The sequence below is a fragment of the Geotrypetes seraphini genome, chromosome 3 (genome assembly GCF_902459505.1).
Source record: "Geotrypetes seraphini chromosome 3, aGeoSer1.1, whole genome shotgun sequence".
Taxonomy (NCBI): Eukaryota; Metazoa; Chordata; class Amphibia; order Gymnophiona; family Dermophiidae; genus Geotrypetes; species Geotrypetes seraphini.
In genome coordinates, this window is record NC_047086.1 from 88,839,412 (window position 1) to 88,861,684 (window position 22,273).

General features: G+C 44.8%; 1 protein-coding gene across 1 annotated transcript in view; it reads left to right on the forward strand.

Annotated features, from left to right (window-relative positions):
• Positions 1–22,273, forward strand: part of TAF1B (TATA-box binding protein associated factor, RNA polymerase I subunit B) — a 193,458-nt gene that overhangs the window by 22,946 nt on the left and 148,239 nt on the right. The window contains exons 2-5 of the mRNA XM_033937405.1: positions 2,939–3,037; positions 8,182–8,269; positions 10,692–10,789; positions 18,947–19,042. Of these exons, the coding sequence (XP_033793296.1) occupies positions 2,939–3,037; positions 8,182–8,269; positions 10,692–10,789; positions 18,947–19,042 (381 nt within the window). The remainder of the gene's footprint in view (positions 1–2,938; positions 3,038–8,181; positions 8,270–10,691; positions 10,790–18,946; positions 19,043–22,273) is intronic.

The following is a 22,273-nucleotide window of genomic DNA, read 5'->3' on the forward strand; positions in this document are numbered from 1 at the left end:
TGCCTTGAAGGTAATTGGGGCCTTTTTCATAATTATCGGAGAACCTGTATCTAATAAACAGTTTGACTTCGCATATTTGTTGTACAACTTAATAAATTGTTGCCAATCTGGGATATCAAATTCATTCCAGAGCATATCAGCCCTTACACCTTTTCTCAGCCGCACTGGTTGAAAATGGGGAAAATCATTAGTAGATTGTAAAGTAGTCTTTAAGGTACAAATTTTATTATTAAAAAATTCTGCTAATATATCAGCAGATGGAGATTTATCATTACTTGATTGCTTTACAGAAACAGTATTGGTTAATGTGTTCACTAATTTAAATAGTTCTCTACAGCTTATTTTGATTGTGCCTATTTTTTGTGCATAATGATTGGAGCGTTTATCTTTAATAAGATTCTTGTAAATTTTTAAATCACATCTCCAATTTTCCTTGTCTTTCTCATTACCTGTTTTTAGCCAGATCCTTTCCAATTTTCTTAATTTCTGCTTGAAAACCAATAATTCCTCATCATACCATTCGTTTTGAGGTCTTTGTGTTCTTTTGCATGTCTTCAATGGAGCTATTTCATCTAAAATTTGATTACTAATCATTTTTTCCACATATTTGGAAAATTTGCCTCAGAGTCCAATTTGACTGCTGAGTCATAATGAGACCAAAATTCTACCGGATCAGCAAAACCTCTTTTAATTACATTCTTTTCTGTCCTAACTTTTAAAAAATTTGAATGAGTGGATCTCTCCTGCCAACTTAATTTAAAATTACAAATACTATGGTCTGACCAGATAGAATCATTCCATAATACCTGACTTAAAAGAATTTTGGGATTTAACAACTCTTTAGAAGAGAAGTTAACTAGATCCAAATGGTGGCTTTTTTGGTGTGTTTTAACTGGGTAGGTTAAAAAAATCCCAAAGAGGTTAAAAAAGAGTAAAAATCAATAGTCGCTACATTTTCATTTTGCTCTAAATGAATATTACTATCCCCCCTAAGACCAGATTATAGGGTCCTACCATTGTATTAGAAAGGAGGAATTCAAAGGGTGCCCCTCTTGCAGTATTCCATTTTTGGGGAGGAATATAGAATAATGTAGTAGATAGAATATCCTCTAAAGACCATTCTTTGAAATCCTACAGGTTAGTATTTTGAAATTCTCAGTAGATTTTGAGTCTAACAACTTGAAATCAAAGCAGTCCTTGAGGATGATGGCTAGTTCACCTGCCCGCTTCCAACTTCTAGATATAGGAAATATTTTAAAACCTTGTGGAAGGCAATCATTTACAATGAGATCATTGTCTGAGACCAACCATGTTTCTGTCAAATATAAATAATCAGGATTGGTTTCCTCCAACCAATCATCTCGCTTGTTATTTCTGTTTATCAAGGAGCAGTCCCAGCACTAACCCGTTACTTTTTTCCATCTATTTTCTATCTTTTAACGAGTTCTTAATCCACAGCAGGGTACTACCTCCTATCCCAAGACTTTTTAATTTCCTCAGTAGTCATTCATGAGGTACATTGTCAAACGTTTTCTGAAAATCCAGATACTCAGTAACAACCTGCTTATCTTTATCTGTTATCTGAGAGAAGATTACCGTAATTTAAAAACTATGCCAATATAAGTGCATCTTTAGTGCTACTGTAGCTTATCAGTCCCAGATTGCTCACTGCAGAGCAGGATTCAACAACATTGCATAAATATTCACGTAAATATAACTTATTCTGTGGCCTTTTTGACGTGCTTGGGAGCAGAATCTATTAAGTTGTGACTGATTTCATCCTGATTGCCAATGTGGAAAATAAAGTTGCAAATTGGTTAAAAAAAAAAGTTTCTTAGGCAGCAAGGTAATTAAGCCACATTCCTTTCCTCCTCCTCTACTACTACTTATTTCTGTAGCGCTACCGGATGCACGCAGCGCTTCACAGAGTCACAAAGAATAAGAAAACAGTCCCTGCTCAAAAGAGCTTACAATCTAAACAGGCATGATGGACAAACAGGATGTCATGGATACAGTTAAGGGGAAGGGTTAATCAGCGTGCTGGGTTGGAGGGCAGAGGAGTAGGATTAAGGATTCAAAGCTATATCAAAAAGGTGGGTTTTCAGTCTGCTTTTAAACAAGGCTTGACGGACAAACTCAGGTAATTTATTCCAGGTATAGGGGGCAGCTAGATGAAAGGAACAAAGGGCTCTTTTTACAAAGGTGCGTTAGAGCCTTAACGCGCGGAATAGTGCGCGCTAGCCGCTACTGCCTCCGTTTAAGCAGGCGGTAATTTTTCGGCTAGTGCACACTATAGCACGCACTAATCTTGTGCGTGCGCTAAAAATGCTAGCGCACCTTAGTAAAAGGAGCCCAAAGTCTGGAATTAATACCTCCTCTATAGAGCTGAAACTAAGCAGTGTACTTAACTGGAATGTCATCTTCAAATGCATATGCTGAGTGTTTCCGTTTTCATTCTGAACTCTTCCATTTTGGTGCCATTAAATGATGTCATTCCATTTGCGTGACTGATTTCTTCTGTTATCTGCATGGAACTCACTTTACAAATAAGCAGCTTCACTTCCTTATGTAAGAACCCTTTGCTAAAAATTCCTTTGTACATTTTGCAATTACCAGTAAATTATTTAAATTCTATTTTGATATAGGAATATTTCTCACAGTACACTTTGGGATGATAAGTATATTAACAGTTTTTGTAATATCTGTACTTGAGAGAGATGAGTAAATTTGTAAATAAGTGAAAAGTGCCGTGAATCATTTGTGGAAGATCTAAGAGACTGGGCTACATTCATATTTTGGTTTCACTTGGAAATAACATACTAACACCATGAACTAGGAGGAAGTTGGCATCCATATTTCAAAAGAGATTTCAAATGTTTGTAATTATTGGATTTCATTTTTTGTCACATTAGCCAATAAAATTTTATTTTTCCCATAGAGTGACTATAAGGAGCCCTGCCCACAGTGCGCTGCGGTTCATTGGGGTATCACCGATGAAGGCAGATTTTATTGCAAGACTTGTCATAATGTCATAGAGGTAAGTCTGCTTGTAGTGTTTCAAGTATCTAAGCACATTCTTTTTTTCTCACTTAGAGAAAAATGTTGCCATATTGGGACAGAGAGGAGGTCCATCAAACCCAGTATCATATTTCCAACAGTGGCCAATACAGATCACAAATATTGCATTGTATTTGTGGATCACTAATATGCCCCAGAAGGAGTTCAGTGTGATTTACAATTTAGAAGAGCCTAGTCATATCCAAGATTTACATTATTTCATTAGGGTTCATAACATAGATATCTTGGTTTGTGTTCATATAGCTCAACTGAGGGGGAGGGGGAGAATCCCCTTGCAGCTCTCGGCTGCTATGGTCTAGCGGTCAAGATAAGCGGCTGAAATGTAGGCCCTGGAATGATTGACAGGCAATCGGCAGCCGCTTTTAAGGTGGCCATGACTTGGGTGCCAGTTACAGAATCCGGCCCTATGTGTTATAGTGCTGATGGGGGTCAATGTACTAACAGAGATATTTCCTGTGGCCTGGAAGACTGGAGTTATGTATTTTTCTTATACATGCTCCATTTTATGTCCCTTTTTCAAAGAACAGTCCTTTTCATAAATTTCCACACATTATGAGACGTACCTTCATTCTCTCTATAACACCACTGAACTTTTTCTTCAAGCCATATTATCCTCCTGGATCCAATATATTTAACTTTTTTGCATTGTGAACTTGCCCTAGCTTCAGGCCTACATTGCACTATGCCTTGTCCACACAGCATCTCATATGCTACTTCTGTTCATTTTCTACATGCAAGACTATTCAATGTCCATTAGATAGATCTTCCCATGCTAAATGCACTCTTTATCCTGCTCCAAAGCTCCAGCTGGGATCCTACTGAGCAGAAGTAGGCCAACACCAGCATTAGCAATCTCTCCATTTCATTCTCTTTATGACATCTTCTGCAGTAAATTCTTAAGTCCTCCCTTCATATTTCCTACTCCATTTTGTCTGGAGCCTTAATCCAGACAGGATTGTTGGTTCGGCAAGCAAATCAACATAAAAACACTATCTTCTCTATTTCATAGTTATCTCCCTCAATCCCATCCTTCATAGCTAGGGAGTCCCATCTGTGAGAATATGCTGTATGTTTCTCCTGGGATAAAGTACAGTTACTTACCTGTAACAGATGTTACCCAAGAACAACAGGTAGATATTCTTACAACCCTCCCACCTCCCCTAGTTGGCTTCTCAGCTTTTTTACTGAACTGATAGTCCTGTTAGCTGATGTCGGATGGGAAGACACTCACACATGTGCAGTATGGGCCATCTCGAGACTTCTAGAGTTAAAGCGATGCTATACTTTTAGATTGTACCAAGCTCTATGGATGACTTTGCCCATCTTTGAGAAAATCTGTCTGCTGTCCTCGAATAACACCTGTTACAGGTAAGTAACTGCTTTACCAGTGGTGCACCTCAAGGTTCAGTTCTTGGGCCTGGTTTTTTAAACATTTTTGTAAGTGATATTGCTAAAGGGTTGACTGGTAAGATTTGCCTCTTTGCGGATGATACCAAAATGTGCCTGATGATGTGGAAAACATGAGGAAGGACCTAGTGAAGCTTAAGGAATGGTCTGAAATTTGGCAGCTAAGATTTAATGTTAAGAAATGCAAGGTCATGCATTGAGCCACAGAAACCCGAGGGAACGATAGTTTAGGGGTGAAGAACTTTTGTGCTGGAGTGGGCTTTGACAGCAACTTAGGGCTCCTTTTACTAAGGTGTGCTAGCGGTTTTAGCACGCATGCTAGACGCTCACACCTCCATAGAGCTTGCGTTAGTATTTTCCGTTTAGTGCAGGGTTTGCAAGTACTAATCTTCAGTGTACGCTAAAATCGCTAGTGCACCTTAGTAAAAGGAGCCCTTAGTAGTTGGGGAGTAAGACCAGTACTGGGAAGACTTCTATGGTCTGTGCCCTAAAATGACAAAGATAAATCTGGATTAGAGAGTTGCGCGGGGACAGAAATCCCACCCGTCCCCGTCAGAATCCCACCCATCCGTCCCCGCGAGGAATCCCCTCCGTCCCCGCCCGTTCATATAAACTTCAGAAATAGTTATTTCATTTAATTATGCTGCTGAATTAAAGGCTCTGGTAGAAATCCATTTACAAATAAGCAAAGAGACTTTATTAATTTGGAAATATTAATTGGGAAGAATACATACTTTGTAAACGGTTTTCTACCAGAGCCTCTAATGTTTATAAATTTTTATCAACACAACTAATATACTACTTTATGCTGAAGCAAAAAAAAAAAAAGAAATAGAATTTTTTTTCTACCTTTGTTGCCTGGTTTCTGCTTTCCTCATGTTCTCATTCAATTCCTTCCATCTACTATCTCTCTTCTCTCTGTGTCTTCCATTTGCTCTGTTACTGTGCCTCTCCCTTTCTCCCCCCTTCCAAATTGATCTGGCACCCATCTTCTTCCCTCCGCTCCCCCCTCCGGCATCTGTCTTCTTCCCTGCCAGCGTCTTCGCCCCACTCTCTCTTCCCTATTTCCCTTCAGCGTCTTCTCCCCACTCTCTCTTCCCCATTTCCCTTAAGCATTTTCTCCCCACTCTCTCTTCCCCATTTCCTTTCAGCGTCCTTCTCCTCCCTCTGTCTTCCCCATGTGCTTTCAGTATCCTTCTCCCCCCTCTGTCTTCCCCATGTCCTTTCAGTTCTATAATGCCTGGACATGCGCTGAAGTGGCTCGCTCTCCCAAACCCAGTTCTCCAGCATCTGGGATGGCGCTTCAACAAAATCCTTTTCCACATGTGTTCCACTGAACAATGCAAACTCTGCCTATGAGACAAACATGGACAATAAAGGCAAATAATGGAATGAATCCCGAGAGAGAGAAATGGTCTAAACACAGATTAAATAAACTGCCTTCCTGTAACACAGGAAAGCATGGCACACACAAAATTAAAAATAAATGAAGAGAAAGTTAAACTGCAAAATAAATTCCATATTTGCCCCAGCTCAGCAAGTTAACATAACAAAAAAGTTTTTATATAACCACCCCACATGCATCCCAAAATCCACAGTCTTGTGTTCTGAACATGAGGAGCCAGGCATGCAAAGGTCTAACAATGAGTAAAAGGGAATAAATAAAAGGCTGCCCCGGGGCGGACCGCCCCCACCCCCCCTTGGTACGCCACTGCCTTGAATTTTTACTACCTGCCCTGCCACAGCACACAGCATAAGCCTTCCCTCCAACGTCAGCACTGACATCGTGGAAGACTTCCGGTCTGCTGTGTGTTGCGGCAGGGCAGGTAGGGAAAAGAAGACGAGCCTCGCGGCTTGAGTGCATCCAACCCCGCAGGAACCCCGTCGTCCCTGTTCCCGTGCAGCTCTCTAATCTGGATGAAGTATGTGTATTTGATATTATAAATGGTTAAATCAAAAACACTTCTCCCACAAATTTTTATATATGAATTGGACCATCAGATGATGATTTGAGCCAAAACTTACTGCTGTATTATCACTCGGTTCCTCATAGGTCTTTTTCTAAATAATTTTTTTTTAGGTTTAAAAAAATAATTTCATAAATAATAGAAGCATTGTCTTAAAACCCTATGGCAACAGAAGTACTAAACTTGATGGAACAATGGATGACTGAATTTAGACTGAAGCTTAATTCAGAAAAAACAAAATTCTTTGTAGCCTCGCCACACCCATTTATCACTAAATCATCACTATGCATCAATAAACTAAGTTACCCTATTCAACCTACAATGAAGGTTCTGGGGGTAATACTGGACCAATGCCTAACCATGAAAGACCAAGTGGACTCCTTGTTTAGAAAATTTTTTTACTCTCTGGAAGCTTCGGTCCATTAGAGCAAACTTTGATGCTTCATCATTCAGAATTCTGGTACAGTTCCTTTATACTGAGCCAACTTGATTACTGTAATATTGCCCATTTGGCAATTTCCCAGAAGAACATGCAGAGATTACAACTGGTGCAAAATGTGGTGGTCGGGCTGATTTTTGGGTTGAAGAAGTCCTATCACATAACTCCTTCCTACCGACTCCTGCACTGGTTGCCGATGGAAGCACGGGCGAAGTTTAAGTTTGGATGTTTTTGCTTTAAGGTACTATTCGGTTTAGCCCCTAAATATATAACTGACCTCTTCTCTTTCTCAACCAATAGACATAAGAGAAGCTAACACCTGAAGTTTGTCTCTCCACCGGTTAGAGGATGTAAATTTTTAAAACATCAACGTCTTTTCTCTTATCAAGCAGCATTATGGGGCAAAGATCTGGAAAAATTACTTATGCATACAAATAACTATGGGGAATTTAGGAAACACCTAAAAACATATCTGTTCTTGAAGTACTTGAAGCACAATCTCTCCCATAACAACTGATCTCTAAAACTGTTAGTCACCAATCTCTAACTATGTTAGTTCTACTCAATTTGTAGCATTTTGTTAATCAATGTAAACCACATAGAACTTCACGGTCCTGCGGTATATAAACTGCTATTATTATTATTAGTTACAGGCAACCCCCTGAAATAATCATTTGTTATGCTTTACAGCAGGGGTGTCCAATGTCGGTCCTCGAGGGCCGCAATCCAGTCGGGTTTTCAGGATTTCCCCAATGAATATGCATGAGATCTATTTGCATGCACTGCTTTCATTGTATGCTAATAGATCTCATACATATTCATTGGGGAAATCCTGAAAACCCGACTGGATTGCGGCCCTCGAGGACCGACATTGGACACCCCTGCTTTACAGCATCAGGGTAGAGGCTCTTTTAACCACTTTCAGGGAAAAAAAATTTGAAGTCCTCAGTTGTGTCTAGGACATGTGCATGTTTGTTTTTATTTTGTTTTACAAATTTTAACACTATAATTTTATGGTTATGATTTGCAGGTTGGTAATTCCTACCTGTTGAAGAATCATGAAAATAAAGGGTTTTATTTGGAGTCTTTTTTTTTTTTTTAAACCATCTTTGCTGTATTTGTCTGAAAGGGACAGATAAAGTGTCTTCAGAGGAAAATAAAACCCTGTGAAGTACTAAGTTGAAATGCAGAAACTTTGACATGCTACCTGAAATGAAGTGATGATAGATTAGAAGGGGGTATGATTAGTGCATTTTTGTCTTGAAATGAACCTCTCTTTCAATCTTGCAGAAAATTCAAGATGTAATTTGTATTGAATTTGACTCAAATACAAGGATCCAGTCCATTTCTAGAGGGCTGAAAAGGAAAAAAGATCTTGGTAAGTGCATGTGCATGAATAATAGTTTATAGTGTACTTTATTCTAACTGAAATTTCAAATTTAGAGGATTTAAGCTAGCACTTGCATACTGGGGAAGCTAACATTTTTGCCAATTAAACATGACAGGATTCAATTCAGCTTCAGTACAACAGCCACGAATTGGGTTTTCTAGTGCAATAGATGTCATTCTGGACAATAGGGTATTCTTCCCATGCTTGTGAGCCATGCAGAAGGAATCTATTTCAGGTTTTCAACTCCTCCTTTTCTAGAGGGCTCTGCTGCCCCCTTCTGTTTTTCTTTCTGCACACAAACCAGAAGGTGTGTCTCTGATCTGCTCTGTATATTTCTTTATTACTTTTGGTATTTTTTGTGGTTTTTGTGGCTGTTGGTGCACCAGAGCTCCCCAGTGCAGGAGGAAAGCTCTGCCTGCATGGAGAAGACACAGTCATGGGATGGAGCTGGCAGATAATCCCTTGGGGACCTCTGTAGCCAGCCTTCAGAAAACTTTGTGGAGCTTGGGGTTCATATCCCTAGTAGCTTATCTTGCCTACTGAATCGCAGGGGCTTGAGCGCAGGCTGTTAGGCATCCGCAGGGGGCTCAGCAGGGTTCTTCAGGGTGTTGGCTGCAATTTTGCCTCCTCCCTTTGCGTACATGGTTCTGCAGGTGTTCAGAAATCAATCTGACTTTGGTCCGACTGGCAGCTCGAAGGTCTCAGAGTTTAGGGGATTGGATGATTGAAGCAGGGACTCTTCTCCCAAATCAAGCTGCTGCTTAGAACTGAGGCAGGCTGCAGCACCTTCAGAGCACATGTCACACAGTGAGTAAGGCTATTACAGCCTATGGGCAAAATGGGAGAGATCTGAAAAACCTATTTTTGAAGGTTTCTATCACATCCTGTAGGGCCCCCTCCTCTAAAATCTTGTTTTCTGAGGTTTTTTTAACTTTTAGTTATGTCATTTTTGAGCTGTTTTTTGGTGCCAAAACACTGCCATGGTTGGCCATCTTGGATTTCCCGATTTTTTTATTTTTTTTATTTTTTATTTTTTTTTCCCCCCAAAATTTTTCAGAGCTTTCAAATCACCTTGGTTTGTCTAAAAAGTTTCAGGGGTCGCGCAGGGGAGCTTGAGCTCCCAGGGTGCATCAGGATCATTGGCTGTGGCTGACCATGATCCCGTGGACCTTTCGGATAGGGACTCTGAAGGCGTGGAATCAATCTGTATGCCCTTGCAGTCACAGAGCGAGTCTTCCCTGCTGGGCGATTTAGGCTGCATACAAGAACAAGTACATAGGAAGCAGTGGAACTTAGTGCTATGGTCTAGTTCAGGGCTGCCCAAGTCCAGTCCTCGAGATCTACTGGCAGGCCAGGTTTTCAGGATATCCACAATGAATGTGTATGAGAAAGATTTGCCTGCACTGCCTTCTTGGTATGCAAATCTCTCTCATGTATGTTCATTGTGGATATCTTGAAAACCTGGCCAGCAAATAGATCTTGAGGACCAGACTTGGGCAGCTCTGGTCTAGTTGATGAGTTTATCTGAGATCAGTTGTGCTTGGTCTTTTCATGGAGCTGGATTTGTGAAGAGGAAGGTTTTTATGGCCCTCCTGAAGTTCCATAGGTCATCCAGCTCTCTGATAGATGAAGGGATGAGGTTCCAAAGTTTGGGTACGAAGTGTGAGTAGGCATATCTGCGGGCTGATTCTATTTTGAGGGCACATCCAGGGGTAGAGACAGCTGTCTGTCTTTTTGAGCCCTTAATGGTTTGCTTGAATTATAGATTGGTACAGAGAGGGGAAGGCTCACCATTTTGAAGAGGCGGGCCTATTGGCGGGAGGGAGAAGGCATCCCTCTGGCTGGCCTTCCTTAGCAAGGTAAGAGGAAGAGAGCAAAGGCCATTGGAGACACCGGGGGGGGGGGGGGGCATCTCTCCTGTTGCCATGGGGGAGTGCTTGCCTTTGGCGGCGAAAAGGAGTGGGCATCCCTCCTGCCGATCTTCGATTTGTTGTTTTTTTTCTAAATTTTGCATTTATTCTGCACATGTGCCTATCGCTATCACCAGCGATGGGCATATGCAAATTTAGCAAATCTTCTCTATTCTCTGCCAACCTCATTTGCATGTGAAGTTTTTGGAGAATGACTCGCCATTTTGAAATCACTACATTAACGGCTGCAACAGCTGCCCATCGGATTTTACCGCAAAGTTTTAAGAATCTAGCCCACAGTTATTTCTTAGACTTAGGGGGTATTCAGTTTGAAGAAGTTGAAAAACACTGCTCTAAGCCACCCTGTTGACCCTCTTATAATTGATAGGATGACAGTGCTGTAAGGCACTCTTTCTTTTAAAAGGCAGTACCTGACTTGTAAACAAGATTACAAGATTATATTTCTTTTCTTCATTTAATTAATTTTTTTCTACTTACAGATAAAGGGTGGGAGTGGTATGTTTGTGAAGGTTTCCAGTTCATACTTTTGAAGCAAGCTGAAGCACTGCAGACTCTGGGAATCTGCTCCCGGTTAAAGGTATAGCTAATGTACTTCCTATATATTGGAAAATGTTAGGGCTCTTTTTACTAAGCTGTGGTAGCGTTTTTTGCACGCGCTAACCCCCGCGCTATGCGGAAAAACTAATGGCAGCTCTATGGAGGCATTATAATCTAGCGTGCGGGGCTTTGTAGCGCGTGCTAGCGCAGCTTAGTAAAAGGTGCCCTTAGTGGTTTACAAAAGTCAATAAAGGGAATGGGGTGAGAAATCGCATATGAAAATAATACGTTAGACATCTACACATGACCTCTATGGGCATATATGGAAGGAAAGAGGAGGTAGACTTTATAATATAATCTCAGTGAAGTTGGAGAAGGAGGACATGGGGAGGAGGTACGATGATTCTCCTATACTTTTAGCTAAGCAACTGGTGGAATAGATCACTGGCCAAAAGATTACTCATGAGTTGAAGATTGAAAGGTTGTAAAATAATAAAATGTTTTTGGTAAGGACTTAAATTTAAGAAAAGTTTCAAATCTGAGGACGAGAAGAAGACTATTATCCCAGGACAAGCAGGCAGCATATTCTCTACATGTGGGTGACGTCATCCACGGAGCCCCAACGTGGACAGCTTTTCAAGCAAACTTGATTGAAGATTTCAAGTTTGCTGGTGCTGCACCACGTATGTGTGTGCCTTCATGCTCCACTAGAGGGCACATCCCCTCCTCATGGTCTTCGGTTCTTAGTTTTCCGCGGAGCCAAAAAGCCCTCTCTCTCTTCTCTGCGTTCTTCTAAGTGCCTTTCTAGCACCGCGGCTTCTTTATTTTGTTCGGGAGTCGCTGTGCAGTTTGTTGATTGATCGTGTATTTTCTTTGTTTAAAAAAAAAAAAAAATGGACTTTTTGTTGTGTTTCTGCTGGTTTTCCACCGGCCTTTCTTGGGCCTCAGCCATGCTGCTAGGCCTCGTTTGGCTGCGGCTGTGTTTTCTTCTTCCCTGGCCTCTCTCTGAGCTCACCTCGTGTGAGCAGAATGGGCGGGACCTTTTTTCCTTCATTGGAATCGGGCTGACGTAGCATCGATCCCCAGTTGGGTAAGTCTCTCTCTCTTCTTTCTTTCTAGGTGCGTTACCTCGGTAACGCCACCGGCTGAGTCTCAGGCATTCCAGGCATCGAGTGCAGTTGTGCAAGCCTCTACGAGACCTTCGAAGCGTGCCTCCTTTCATGGGAATACTCATCCTCGAGGTTACCTCTATGGAGCGCACTGCTGCACCTTCATTACCAGTTTCATTGGTACGGTGCCAACTTCCGACCCTCGACGGACTTCGGTTTGCCTCGACGTCGACTGGGGTCTCGTGCCTCGACGTCGACTGGGGCCTCGCGCCTCGACGTCGGCTGGGATCGACTGAGGCAACGTCGACTGAGGCTTTGCGCCTCGACGTCGGCTGAGGCTTTGCGCCTCGACGTCGGCTGAGGCTTTGCGCCTCGACGTCGGCTGAGGCTTTGCGCCTCGACGTCGGCTGAGGCTTTGCGCCTCGACGTCGGCTGAGGCTTTGCGCCTCGACGTCGGCTGAGGCTTTGCGCCTCGACGTCGGCTGAGGCTTTGCGCCTCGACGTCGGCTGAGGCTTTGCGCCTCGACGTCGGCATGAGGCTTCGCGCCTCGACGTCGGCTGAGGCTTCGCGCCTCGACGTCGGCTGCGGCTTCGCGCCTCGACGTCGGCTGCGGCTTCGCGCCTCGACGTCGGCTGCGGCTTCGCGCCTCGACGTCGGCTGCGGCTTCGTTCCTCCGACGTCGGCTGAGGCCAGGGGCCTCTTCGTTGGCTGGAGCTCTGTGCCTCGTCGTCGACTGAGGCTTGGTGCCTCAACGTCGCTGGGGGCTTTATACCTCGACGTTGGCTGAGGCTTTGGGCCTCGGCATCGACTGCGGTTTTGTGCCCCGGTATCGATGTGGGCTTTGTGCCTTGACGTTGCCTGGGGCTCTGTGCCTCAACATCTCCGGCTCCTGTCAGGGATTCGAGGGTTCCCCCGCCTTTTCTTCAGTTCCTTCCGGGCAGACGTGCTGGAATCTTGTAGTACGGAGTTTGGTCTCCTGAAGGAGACTCTCTCCCAGCTCCGGCTCTATTGCTCCCGCCATGCTTCGTATCGCTTGGCGCAGAGTGTGGCTGGGGATCCGAACCTCCGGGATCGTCTCACCACTCTTACTTGCGTGGGTACTGCACTTCTTGAGGCTTCTCTTGTGGTGGCCACTAAGCACCTCTCAAAACGTGACCGGTCCTTCGCCTATCTGGTACGCCTTCAGCTTGATCCCTTCTGCCTTGGCACTTTGGACTCCCTCTCCGGAGGTGCCCTCCGGATACCTTTCCTGTGTTCTCTCGGCCTCCTTCGCAGTGGCTGCAATAGCTGCAGCAGCGCCGGGTTACGGTCCAGCCGCCGGCTTCGGCGTCTCCTGGCCATCTTTTTGACTATTCTAGAATAGCCTCCGGGCTGCTCTCCTTCTGGGGATTTCTCCCCTCCCTTCGGGGGGGTGTCACCTTCATGTCTACGCACAGGGGTATAGCCTCGCCTCTGTCGGTTGGGTGTTCCCATCATCCCATCTACGTCTGGTCCTGGCCCTCCGGGAGCGGTTCAGCGCCTCTGTCCGCCCTAGTCTCGGGAGTCCGTCGGGGCGGACCCGAACCCAGTTTGTCTGCGCTCCTTCTTGTCTCGGCCTCAGGGGGAGGCCCTTGTTCATTTATGCCGGAAGGTGGCCTCTCTGTCCTCGGTCCGCCTCCGTTCGTTTCTGCCTCTGCCTCGGCAGGCCGCCCATCTGCGCCTGAGTCAGCTGGTGTCTCAGCGGTCTTCGGTCTTGGCTGAGCAGATTGAAGGGACATGTATCATGAACCTTGGTAATTTTCCTTAGGCATATGTTGTTTAAAGCTGTAAATCCAGACTCTGTTTGTTTTTCCTTCTCTGATGTTTGAAAATATATGATCTTATCTTGTTGTGAGTGACTTCAATTGTTTTTTTATAAGCCTTATTTGCAAACAGCTTTAGTTAAGAGGCTTTGCTGGCCCAAGGCTCTTCTGACCTTTTGGACTCCAGCCAGAGATAGAAAAAAATGCTGATGTCTTTAAAGTTTCATTTGACCTGTGTCCATATATGGTTTGTGTTTACGTCACATGCTGACACATGCTGACAATACACTGATTCATTTAGAATAATATAAAAGAGATGTAAAGCTCACAATAAAATTGGACATGTTTGGAAGATAATTTCTGGTCTTTAAGATATGTCCCCAGGTACCTGGCTTACAAATGACAGAGAAAGTATGGGGCAGGAATTGGGACCTAATCCTTTTCACAGATGAAGATCCTTTTGGGACCATGGATCTCCACAGTTCATGTCCTGCCGTTCGCCTGGTTTCATCTTTGTGTCCCCCGCTGGACCCGGGTGTCTCAGTGGTGGCAGGATCGGGATCCTGCTTCCCAGCACATTGCGGTGCCTCCCTCCTTGAAACGCTTGCTTCGTTGGTGGGCCACCTCTTCGTACCCCTGCATCAGACGACAGACTCCTCGGCATAGGCTTGGGGGCGCACCTCGAGAACTTAGGGTCTTTGGTCTAGTGCGGACCGTCACTGCCACATCAATCTGCTGGAGCTCCGAGCCATTTATAATGCTATGGTGGATTTTCGTTCTTTGTTGCAGGATTGCGGGGTCCTGGTGCAGACATCCAGGTGGCGATGTCTTCTGTGACCAAGCCAGGGGGTACAGGTTCCCTGTCACTTTGCAGGGAAGCTCTTCGTCATTGGCAGGGGGCTTTACGCCACAACCTCTTTCTTCAGGTGGTGTATTTTCAGGGCGAGCAGAGTTGTCTTATGGACACGTTGAGTCGCCTTTTTCAGCCGCACGAATGGTCGCTCCATTCTCAGACTCTGCAGCAGGTGGTTGTTCGGTGGGGAACTCCACAGGTAGTTCTGTTCGCTTTGCCCCTCAATCACTGGTTGCCTCGATACTGCTTGGGGATGTTCTCCCGGGTTCGCCTCGAGGCGGATGCTTTCCTTCTCGATTGGATGGGCAGGTTCCTCTATGCGTTCCCTCCCTTTCCTCTGATTCTCAGGTCTTTGGTACACCTCCTGTCGGTCTGCGCCACCATGATCTTGATAGCTCCTCTGTGGCCCCGGCAGCTGTGGTTCTCCCTGCTCCTCCAGCTCAGTGTTGGGAGCCTTTGCTTCTACCTGTGTTTCCTTCTCTGCTGTCTCAGTGTCGAGGATTTCTGTTGCATCCCAATCTGCAGTCTCTACACTTAACAGCTTGGTTCCTCTCCACGTGCCTCCCTCCTTCTGTTTCTCTCAGTCGGTGGGGATGTTCTCGAGGCCTCTCGGAAGAGCTCCACTCGGCAATGCTATTCCCAGAAATGGTCCAGATTTGCTGTGTGGTGTGCTGAGCACCGCATGGAACCACTCTCTGCCTCCTTGCCTTCAGTGCTGGATTATCTGTTCCACTTGTCTCGGTCTGGTCTCAAATCGACATCTATTCGAGTCCACCTTAGTGCGATTGCTGCCTTTCATCGGCCGCTTGATGGGAAGCTGCTCTCCATCCATCCGACGGTTTCCCGCTTTATAAAGAGTCTCTTCAATGTTCATCCTCCATTCAAGCCCCCTCCGGTGGTTTGGAATCTTAGTGTGATCATGGCTCAATTGGTGAAACCTCCATTTGAACCCATTGATAAAGCTCTTTTGAAGTACTTCACCTGGCAGGTGGTATTCCTGGTTGCTCTCACGTCTACTCGCAGAGTCAGTGAACTGCAAGCTCTGGTTGCAGACCCACCTTTTACATGTATTTCATCATGATACGGTGGTCCTGCGTACTCATCCCAAGTTCTTGCCCAAGGTGGTTTCGGATTTTCTTCTCAATCATTCCATTGTTCTTCCGGTCTTTTTTCCGGAGCCCCACTCGCATCCTGGCGAGGGGCACTTCACACTCTTGATTGTCAGAGGGCGTTAGCCTTTTACCTGCGTCCTCCTGAGCCTTCTAAAGTTTTCATCTCTTTTGATCCTAGTCGGTTGGGTCGCCCTATTTCCAAGCGCACCTTATCCAACTGGTTGGCTCTTGTATTTCCTTCTGCTATGCTCAGGCTGGTCTCTCGCTGCAAGATCGGGTTACGGGGCATTATGTCCGAGCGATGGCGGCATCTGTCGTTTTCCTCAGAGCCATGCCTATTGAGGAGATCTGCAAGGCTGCCACTTGGTCTTCAGTTCATACCTTCACCTCTCACTACTGTTTGGACGCTTTTCCAGGCATGACGGCCAGTTGGTGTTGCGTAATCTGTTTTCATAAATTGCCAACTTTCCCTCCGTCCCTTTTTGGTTAGCTTGGAGGTCACCCACATGTAGAGAATATGCTGCCTGCTTGTCCTGGGATAAAGCACAGTTACTTACCGTAACAGGTGTTATCCCGGGACAGCAGGCAGATATTCTCGCAACCCTCCCACCTCCCCGAAGTTGGCTTCTTTGCTAGCTATCTGAACTGAAGACCACGAGGAGGGGATGCGCTCTCTAGTGGAGTAGGAAGGCACACACATGCGTGGTGCAGCACCAGCAAACTTGAAATCTTCAATCAAGTTTGCTTGAAAAGCTGTCCGCGTCGGGGCTCTGTGGATGACGTCACCCATACGTAGAGAATATCTGCCTGCTGTCCCTGGATAACACCTGTTACGGTAAGTAACTGTGCTTTCCAGATGGTGGGATCAACCATGCAAAAGCAAGAAATCCTGATGGTATCTATGAGAGTGTTTTAAAAAGTTTGGTAAAAAAAAAAGCAAGTTTACTCCTGGCAAAATTTGGTGGAAAGGATCAGGATACTGGTATGGAAGGGTAATGGTGGGGGAGGGAAGTGGGGTGGAGGGAGAGAAAGGAAGCTAATGGAATTGGTGTGCAGGGAATGGGGGAGAGAGACAAAGGGAAAGGATACTGGATGGAATTGGGTTGGCGGGAGAGAAAGGGGGCAGATACTGATGGAAGTGGGGGAAGGGAGAGACAAAGGGTGGATGGAGAGAAAGAAAGGGCAGACATTGGATGTTAGTGGGGGAGGGTAGAGGCTGTGGTTGGCGTGATTGATCACACAAGCCCCCCTATGCTACCGCAACACAAGAGCTTCTTAGGTCTAGAAGGAACGATTAGGTTCTTACCTCAATCTTCTTTCTAGTAAAAAGGCATGAGTCTTGAAGGCTCGCCCTGTCAGATTTCATTTCGCCTGCTTACTGTCCCAGATAACTATGTATTTCCAGCTGTTTGGTTTTCGCCTGCCAAACAGGCCACAAGAGTGATGAATTAACTTTCTATTGCAAAAAGGCAAGTGAGAGACTTTGAGAGCTACATAAGTGTTAGTGCTGGGTGCTCTCAGATAGGTGGCTTGTTTGTTTCCGCCTTTTTTTAAGTTATGTTCCTATTGGCATTGATTGGTTGTATTTTAATCGTTGCAGAGCACAATTGACTTGGTTGGGGAGTTTCCCTGTATTCCACCTTTTTATTTCTCCTCTTATAGTGATTGTCAACTGCTTTGGTATAAACAGAGGAGCTAGAGCACTGCCCAGTGATGCAGGAGACAGAGCTGAGTGAGAAAAAAAATGTTGATGATGCCTTGTACACAGCTCGCAACTAGAGAAGCATAACCATCTGGTTCAAGACTTGTATGCCTTTCTAATGAAAAGAATATTAATACAGATCTTTCCCACATACAAAGGTCATTTTTTTTACTGTGGCCTTAAAAACCCTGATTATCCCAAGATAAGCAGGCAGCATATTCTCACATGTGGGTGACGTCATCCATGGAGCTCCGACGTGAACAGCTTTTCAAGCAAACTTGATTGAAGATTCAAGTTTGCTGTGCTGTACCACGCATGCGTGCCTTCCTGTTCCACTAGAGGGCGCATCCCCTCCTCGTGGTCTCCAGTTCTTTTGTTTCCGCGGAGCCAAGAAGTCCTGTTTTTTTGGTCTCTGCCCTAACGTGCCTTCTAGCACCGCGGCTTTCTTATTTTTGTGCCGGAGAGTCGCTGTGCGAGTGTTGTTTCTTGTTTTGTTTGATCTTTTTCCAGCCCGGGGGCTCCCGGGTTGTTGCGGCTGTGTGGCCTCGTCGGCCGCGGCCTAACTTGCTTATGTCCAGGCCCTTGACCGGGTTTAAAAAGTGCACCCGATGCGATCATCTCCTTTCCATCACCGACCCGCACCGCTGGTGCATTCTTTGTTTGGGGGCTGATCATCCGACCGAGTCCTGCCCTAGGTGTGCCACTTTTCAGCACCGGGCCCTTCGTCGACGTTACCTATTTTGAAGGCAGAAATGGCTTTTGCATTATCTGTACACTAATTAGTGTGGGATCATCCTCTCTCTATCACTGGAGGGGAAAAAATTGTAGTGCATAAGAACATAAAGAGTTGCCATACTGGGACAGACCGAAGGTCCGTCAAGCCCAGTATCCTGTTTCCAACAGTGGCCAACCCAGATCACAAGTATAGTACCTGGCAAGATCCAAAAGAGTAAAACAGATTTTATGATGCTTATCCTAGGAATAAGTAGTAAATTTCTCAAAGTCCATCTTAATAATGGCTTATGGATGTTTGTTTTAGGAAATTATCCAAACCTTAGCATGTGCAAATCTCAGTTAACCCAGGATGCCTGGGTATGACAGTGATACTCTATTTTTTTTGCTGTGTTAGGCGCATATTAGCTCCTAACACAACTTACAGCCTGTTTTACAAAGTTGCCCTAGTAGTGTGGTTTTGTAAAACAGGCCCTTAGTAAAAGATTCCTAAGTTGGTGTTTGAGACAACTGGCTATAGTCATAAGGTAACAAGGAGTGTAAGTGTGGGGAAATAGGATTTGAATGCTGGCTTCCCTGATTTGCATCCCATTTGTCCAACCAGTAAGCCACTCCTCTTGCTAGTTTTACATAATCATTGCTCAGCTTGTGTTTCTTCTCTTCTGCTGGGGACTCAAACATATAACTTTTCTTTGCTTGAGATTTAACTTCTTCATTTACTTGCTCCATAAATATTCGCCCATACTAGATTTTAATAATAATAATGGAGCAGGAAGCAAAAGCTATGCATCTGATACTATTACTGCAGAGAGAAAAAACCCCCTGCAAAATATTAGTTGGTTGTGAATTTTAAAATGGCATTATAAATTTGGATTCAGACTGAATGATTAATGTCTTTTTTACTCAGGATGAAATCCTGTGCAATTTTTGGAGACGATATCTTCAGAAGAGCCATCAAGCATATACCAAAACACCATCTAGCAAAAGGATTAGAAATTTTGATGTAAGTAGAAAGCTTATGAATGCATAGTATCTCTCTTCCTCAGTAATGGTGAAGGTCCCTGGTCTCCTATAATTCTCTGATTGCTCTTATGTTTTATTTAAATTATAACAGCCCCTTTTGTGTTTCTATCTTGGTTAATGTATGTCTTGTCTTTTTGTGTCCTTTTTTAAAAATCTATTGTGCAATATCTAGATGGCTTTTGACTAAATATACTATAATAAATTTAATAAATGTAAATTTCAAATCTGGCCCTTTTTGAGGAATTTCTGGTCCCTGTGGAATTGCCACAGGAGAACAAAGGGGGTGAGGACTGAGCTGAATTATAGATATGGAGTTTATCCAGTGTCATGTTGTAACTCCCTTGCTGTATCTAATTACCGTAGGCAGCAGAAGGAATATGGGTTGCGTGGTATCTCATCTACTACCCAGGGTAGTAGAGAAAGAACATTGCCCAAGATTTTGATTTTATTTCAATTACCATGTTTTTTGGTTCATAAGACGCACTTTTTCCACCCCCAAAAAGGGGTGCGTCTTATGGAGAGAAGATGACAGCCCCCCCGGTACCTTTTTAAAACACCCCTGCCCGCCATCCCTTCCTTTTAAAACACCCCCGCCCGCCAGCCCTTCCTTTTAAAACACCTCCCCACAGTAACTTTTTAAGCGCCCCTTAAGCCTGGTGGTCCAGCGGTGTATGGGTCGGCAGGAGCATGCTGTCTGTGTTCCTGCCTGGGCCCGCCCCACTTTCAGAATGGCTGCAGTCAATTCTTGCGAGTCCCACAAGTGCAGTCTCTCCTGCCATTCATTGGCGCCAGTGGGTGTCCGGTGGCAGGAGGGAGTGGGCATCCCTTCTGCCATAAGTTCAATGGTGGCGGGAGGGAGGTAGCGTCTGGTGGCAGGAGGGAGTGGGCATCCCATCTGCCATTTTTTTTTTTGGTTCGGAGGGGGGGAAGGAGGGAGGGGGCTTTGTCGTGGGTCGTTGGGGAGGGCTTTTCAATTTTTTTTTATTGGGCAGATATTTTGCGTGTGTAATACATGCAAAATATCTGTGCCATTAAAAAAATATGAAAAAACACCTGGCAGTAGTGACTGAGCTGATTGAGCTGATTGAACTCTCACGTCGAACGTGAACTGTCAGGCCCAGCACAGGAAGCAAATCTTCAGGCCGGCACGCACATGACATGCTGATGCCGGTATCGCTGCGAAGGCTACAGAAAAGTAAGAAGAGGGTTCGGGTGGGTTGGGGGGACCTCGGGTCGTGGCGGGGGGGTGCCCGATGGCAGCGGCGGGGGTGCCCGATGGCGGGGGGGGTGCCGGATCGCGGGGGGGAGGGTGCCGGTTCGCGGGGGGGCCTTTGGGGGGAGCTTCTCGTGGGGGGGAGCAGCGCTGCTGGCCTCGGGGGGGGGGAACATATCAAATGGGGAAACTTGCTTTGATATACGAGCATTTTGGATTACGAGCATGCTCCTGGAACGGATTATGCTCGTAATCCAAGGTACCACTGTAGTAGTAATTTCTATTCCTATAAAATCTTGCTTCCATACAAACTAACTCTCCTGTTCTTCCATGTCATAATCTTGCTATCAGTCAGTTTGACTACTTTTCTGTGGTCAGTCTTTCTCAGGTTAATCTGGTTTTAATACTTTCTGTAGCTTCCAGAGTCTAGACTAGTTATGTTCAATTGAAACTTCCTATCAAGTACCTGCAAGATCCAGAGACATTAATATGGTTCTTATTGATTTAAGAGAACCTCTGAATTCATGTGGAAAGGAGAAATAGTCTAGTAATTAGAACAGTGGGCTACAAACTAGGGAAAGTGGGGTACAATTCCAACTGATGTAACATAGTAGATGATGGCAGATAAAAGACCTGAATGGTCCATCCAGTCTGCCCAACCTGATTCAATTTAAATTTTTTAAATTTTTTCTTCTTAGTTATTTCTGGGCAAGAATCCAAAGCTCTATCTGGTACTGTGCTTGGGTTCCAACTGCCAAAATCTCCGTCAAAACCTACTCCAGCCCATCTACACCCTCCCAGCCATTGAAGCCCTCTCCAGCCCATCCTCCCCTAAATGGTCATATACAGACACAGACCGTGCAAGTCTGCCCAGTACTTAGTTCAATATTTAATATTATTTTCTGATTCTAGATCCTCTGTGTTCATCCCGCGCTTCTTTGAACTCGATCGCCATTTTCCTCTCCACCACCTCTCTCGGGAGCGCATTCCAGGCATCCACCACCCTCTCCGTAAAGTAGAATTTCCTAACATTGCTCTTGAATCTACCACCCCTCAACCTCAAATTATGTCCTCTGGTTTTACCATTTTCCTTTCTCTGGAAAAGATTTTGTTCTACTTTAATAACCTTCAAGTATTTGAACGTCTGAATCATATCTCCCCTGTCTCTCCTTTCCTCTAGGGTATACATATTCAGGGCTTCCAGTCTCTCCTCATAAGTCTTCTGGCACAAGCCTCCTATCATTTTAGTTGCCCTCCTCTGGACCGCTTCAAGTCTTCTTACGTCCTTTGCTAGATACGGTCTCCAAAACTGAGCACAATACTCCAATTGGAGCTTCACCAATGAACTGTACAGGGGCATCAACACCTTCTTCCTTCTACTGGCTATGCCTCTCTTTATACAGCCCAACATCTTTCTGGCAGCAGCCACCGCCTTGCCACACTGTTTTTTCACCTTTAGATCTTTGGACACTATCACCCCAAGGTCCCTCTCTCCATCCGTGCATATGAGATTCTCACCTCCCAGCATATACGGTTCCTTCCGTTTATTAATCCCCAAATGCATTTCTTTGCATTGAATTTTAGTTGCAGGCATTAGACCATTCCTCTAACTTTTGCAGATCCTTTTTCATATTTTCCACTCCCTCTTCGGTGTCTACTCTGTTACAAATCTTGGTATCATCTGCAAAAAGGCACACTTTTCCTTCTAACCCTTCAGCAGTGTCACTCACAAACATATTGAACAAGATCGGCCCCAGCACCAAACCCTGAGGGACTCCACTACTCACTTTTCCTTCCTCTGAGCGACTTCCATTAACCACCACCCTCTGGCGTCTGTTCTAACCTGGTTCACCACTATGAGTCCTAACTTCAGCCCTTCAAGTTTGTTCAATAACCTCCTATGAGGAACCGTATCAAAGGCTTTGCTGAAATCTAAGTAAATTACATCTAGCATATGTCCTCTCGATCCAGTTCTCCGGTCACCCAATCAAAAAATTC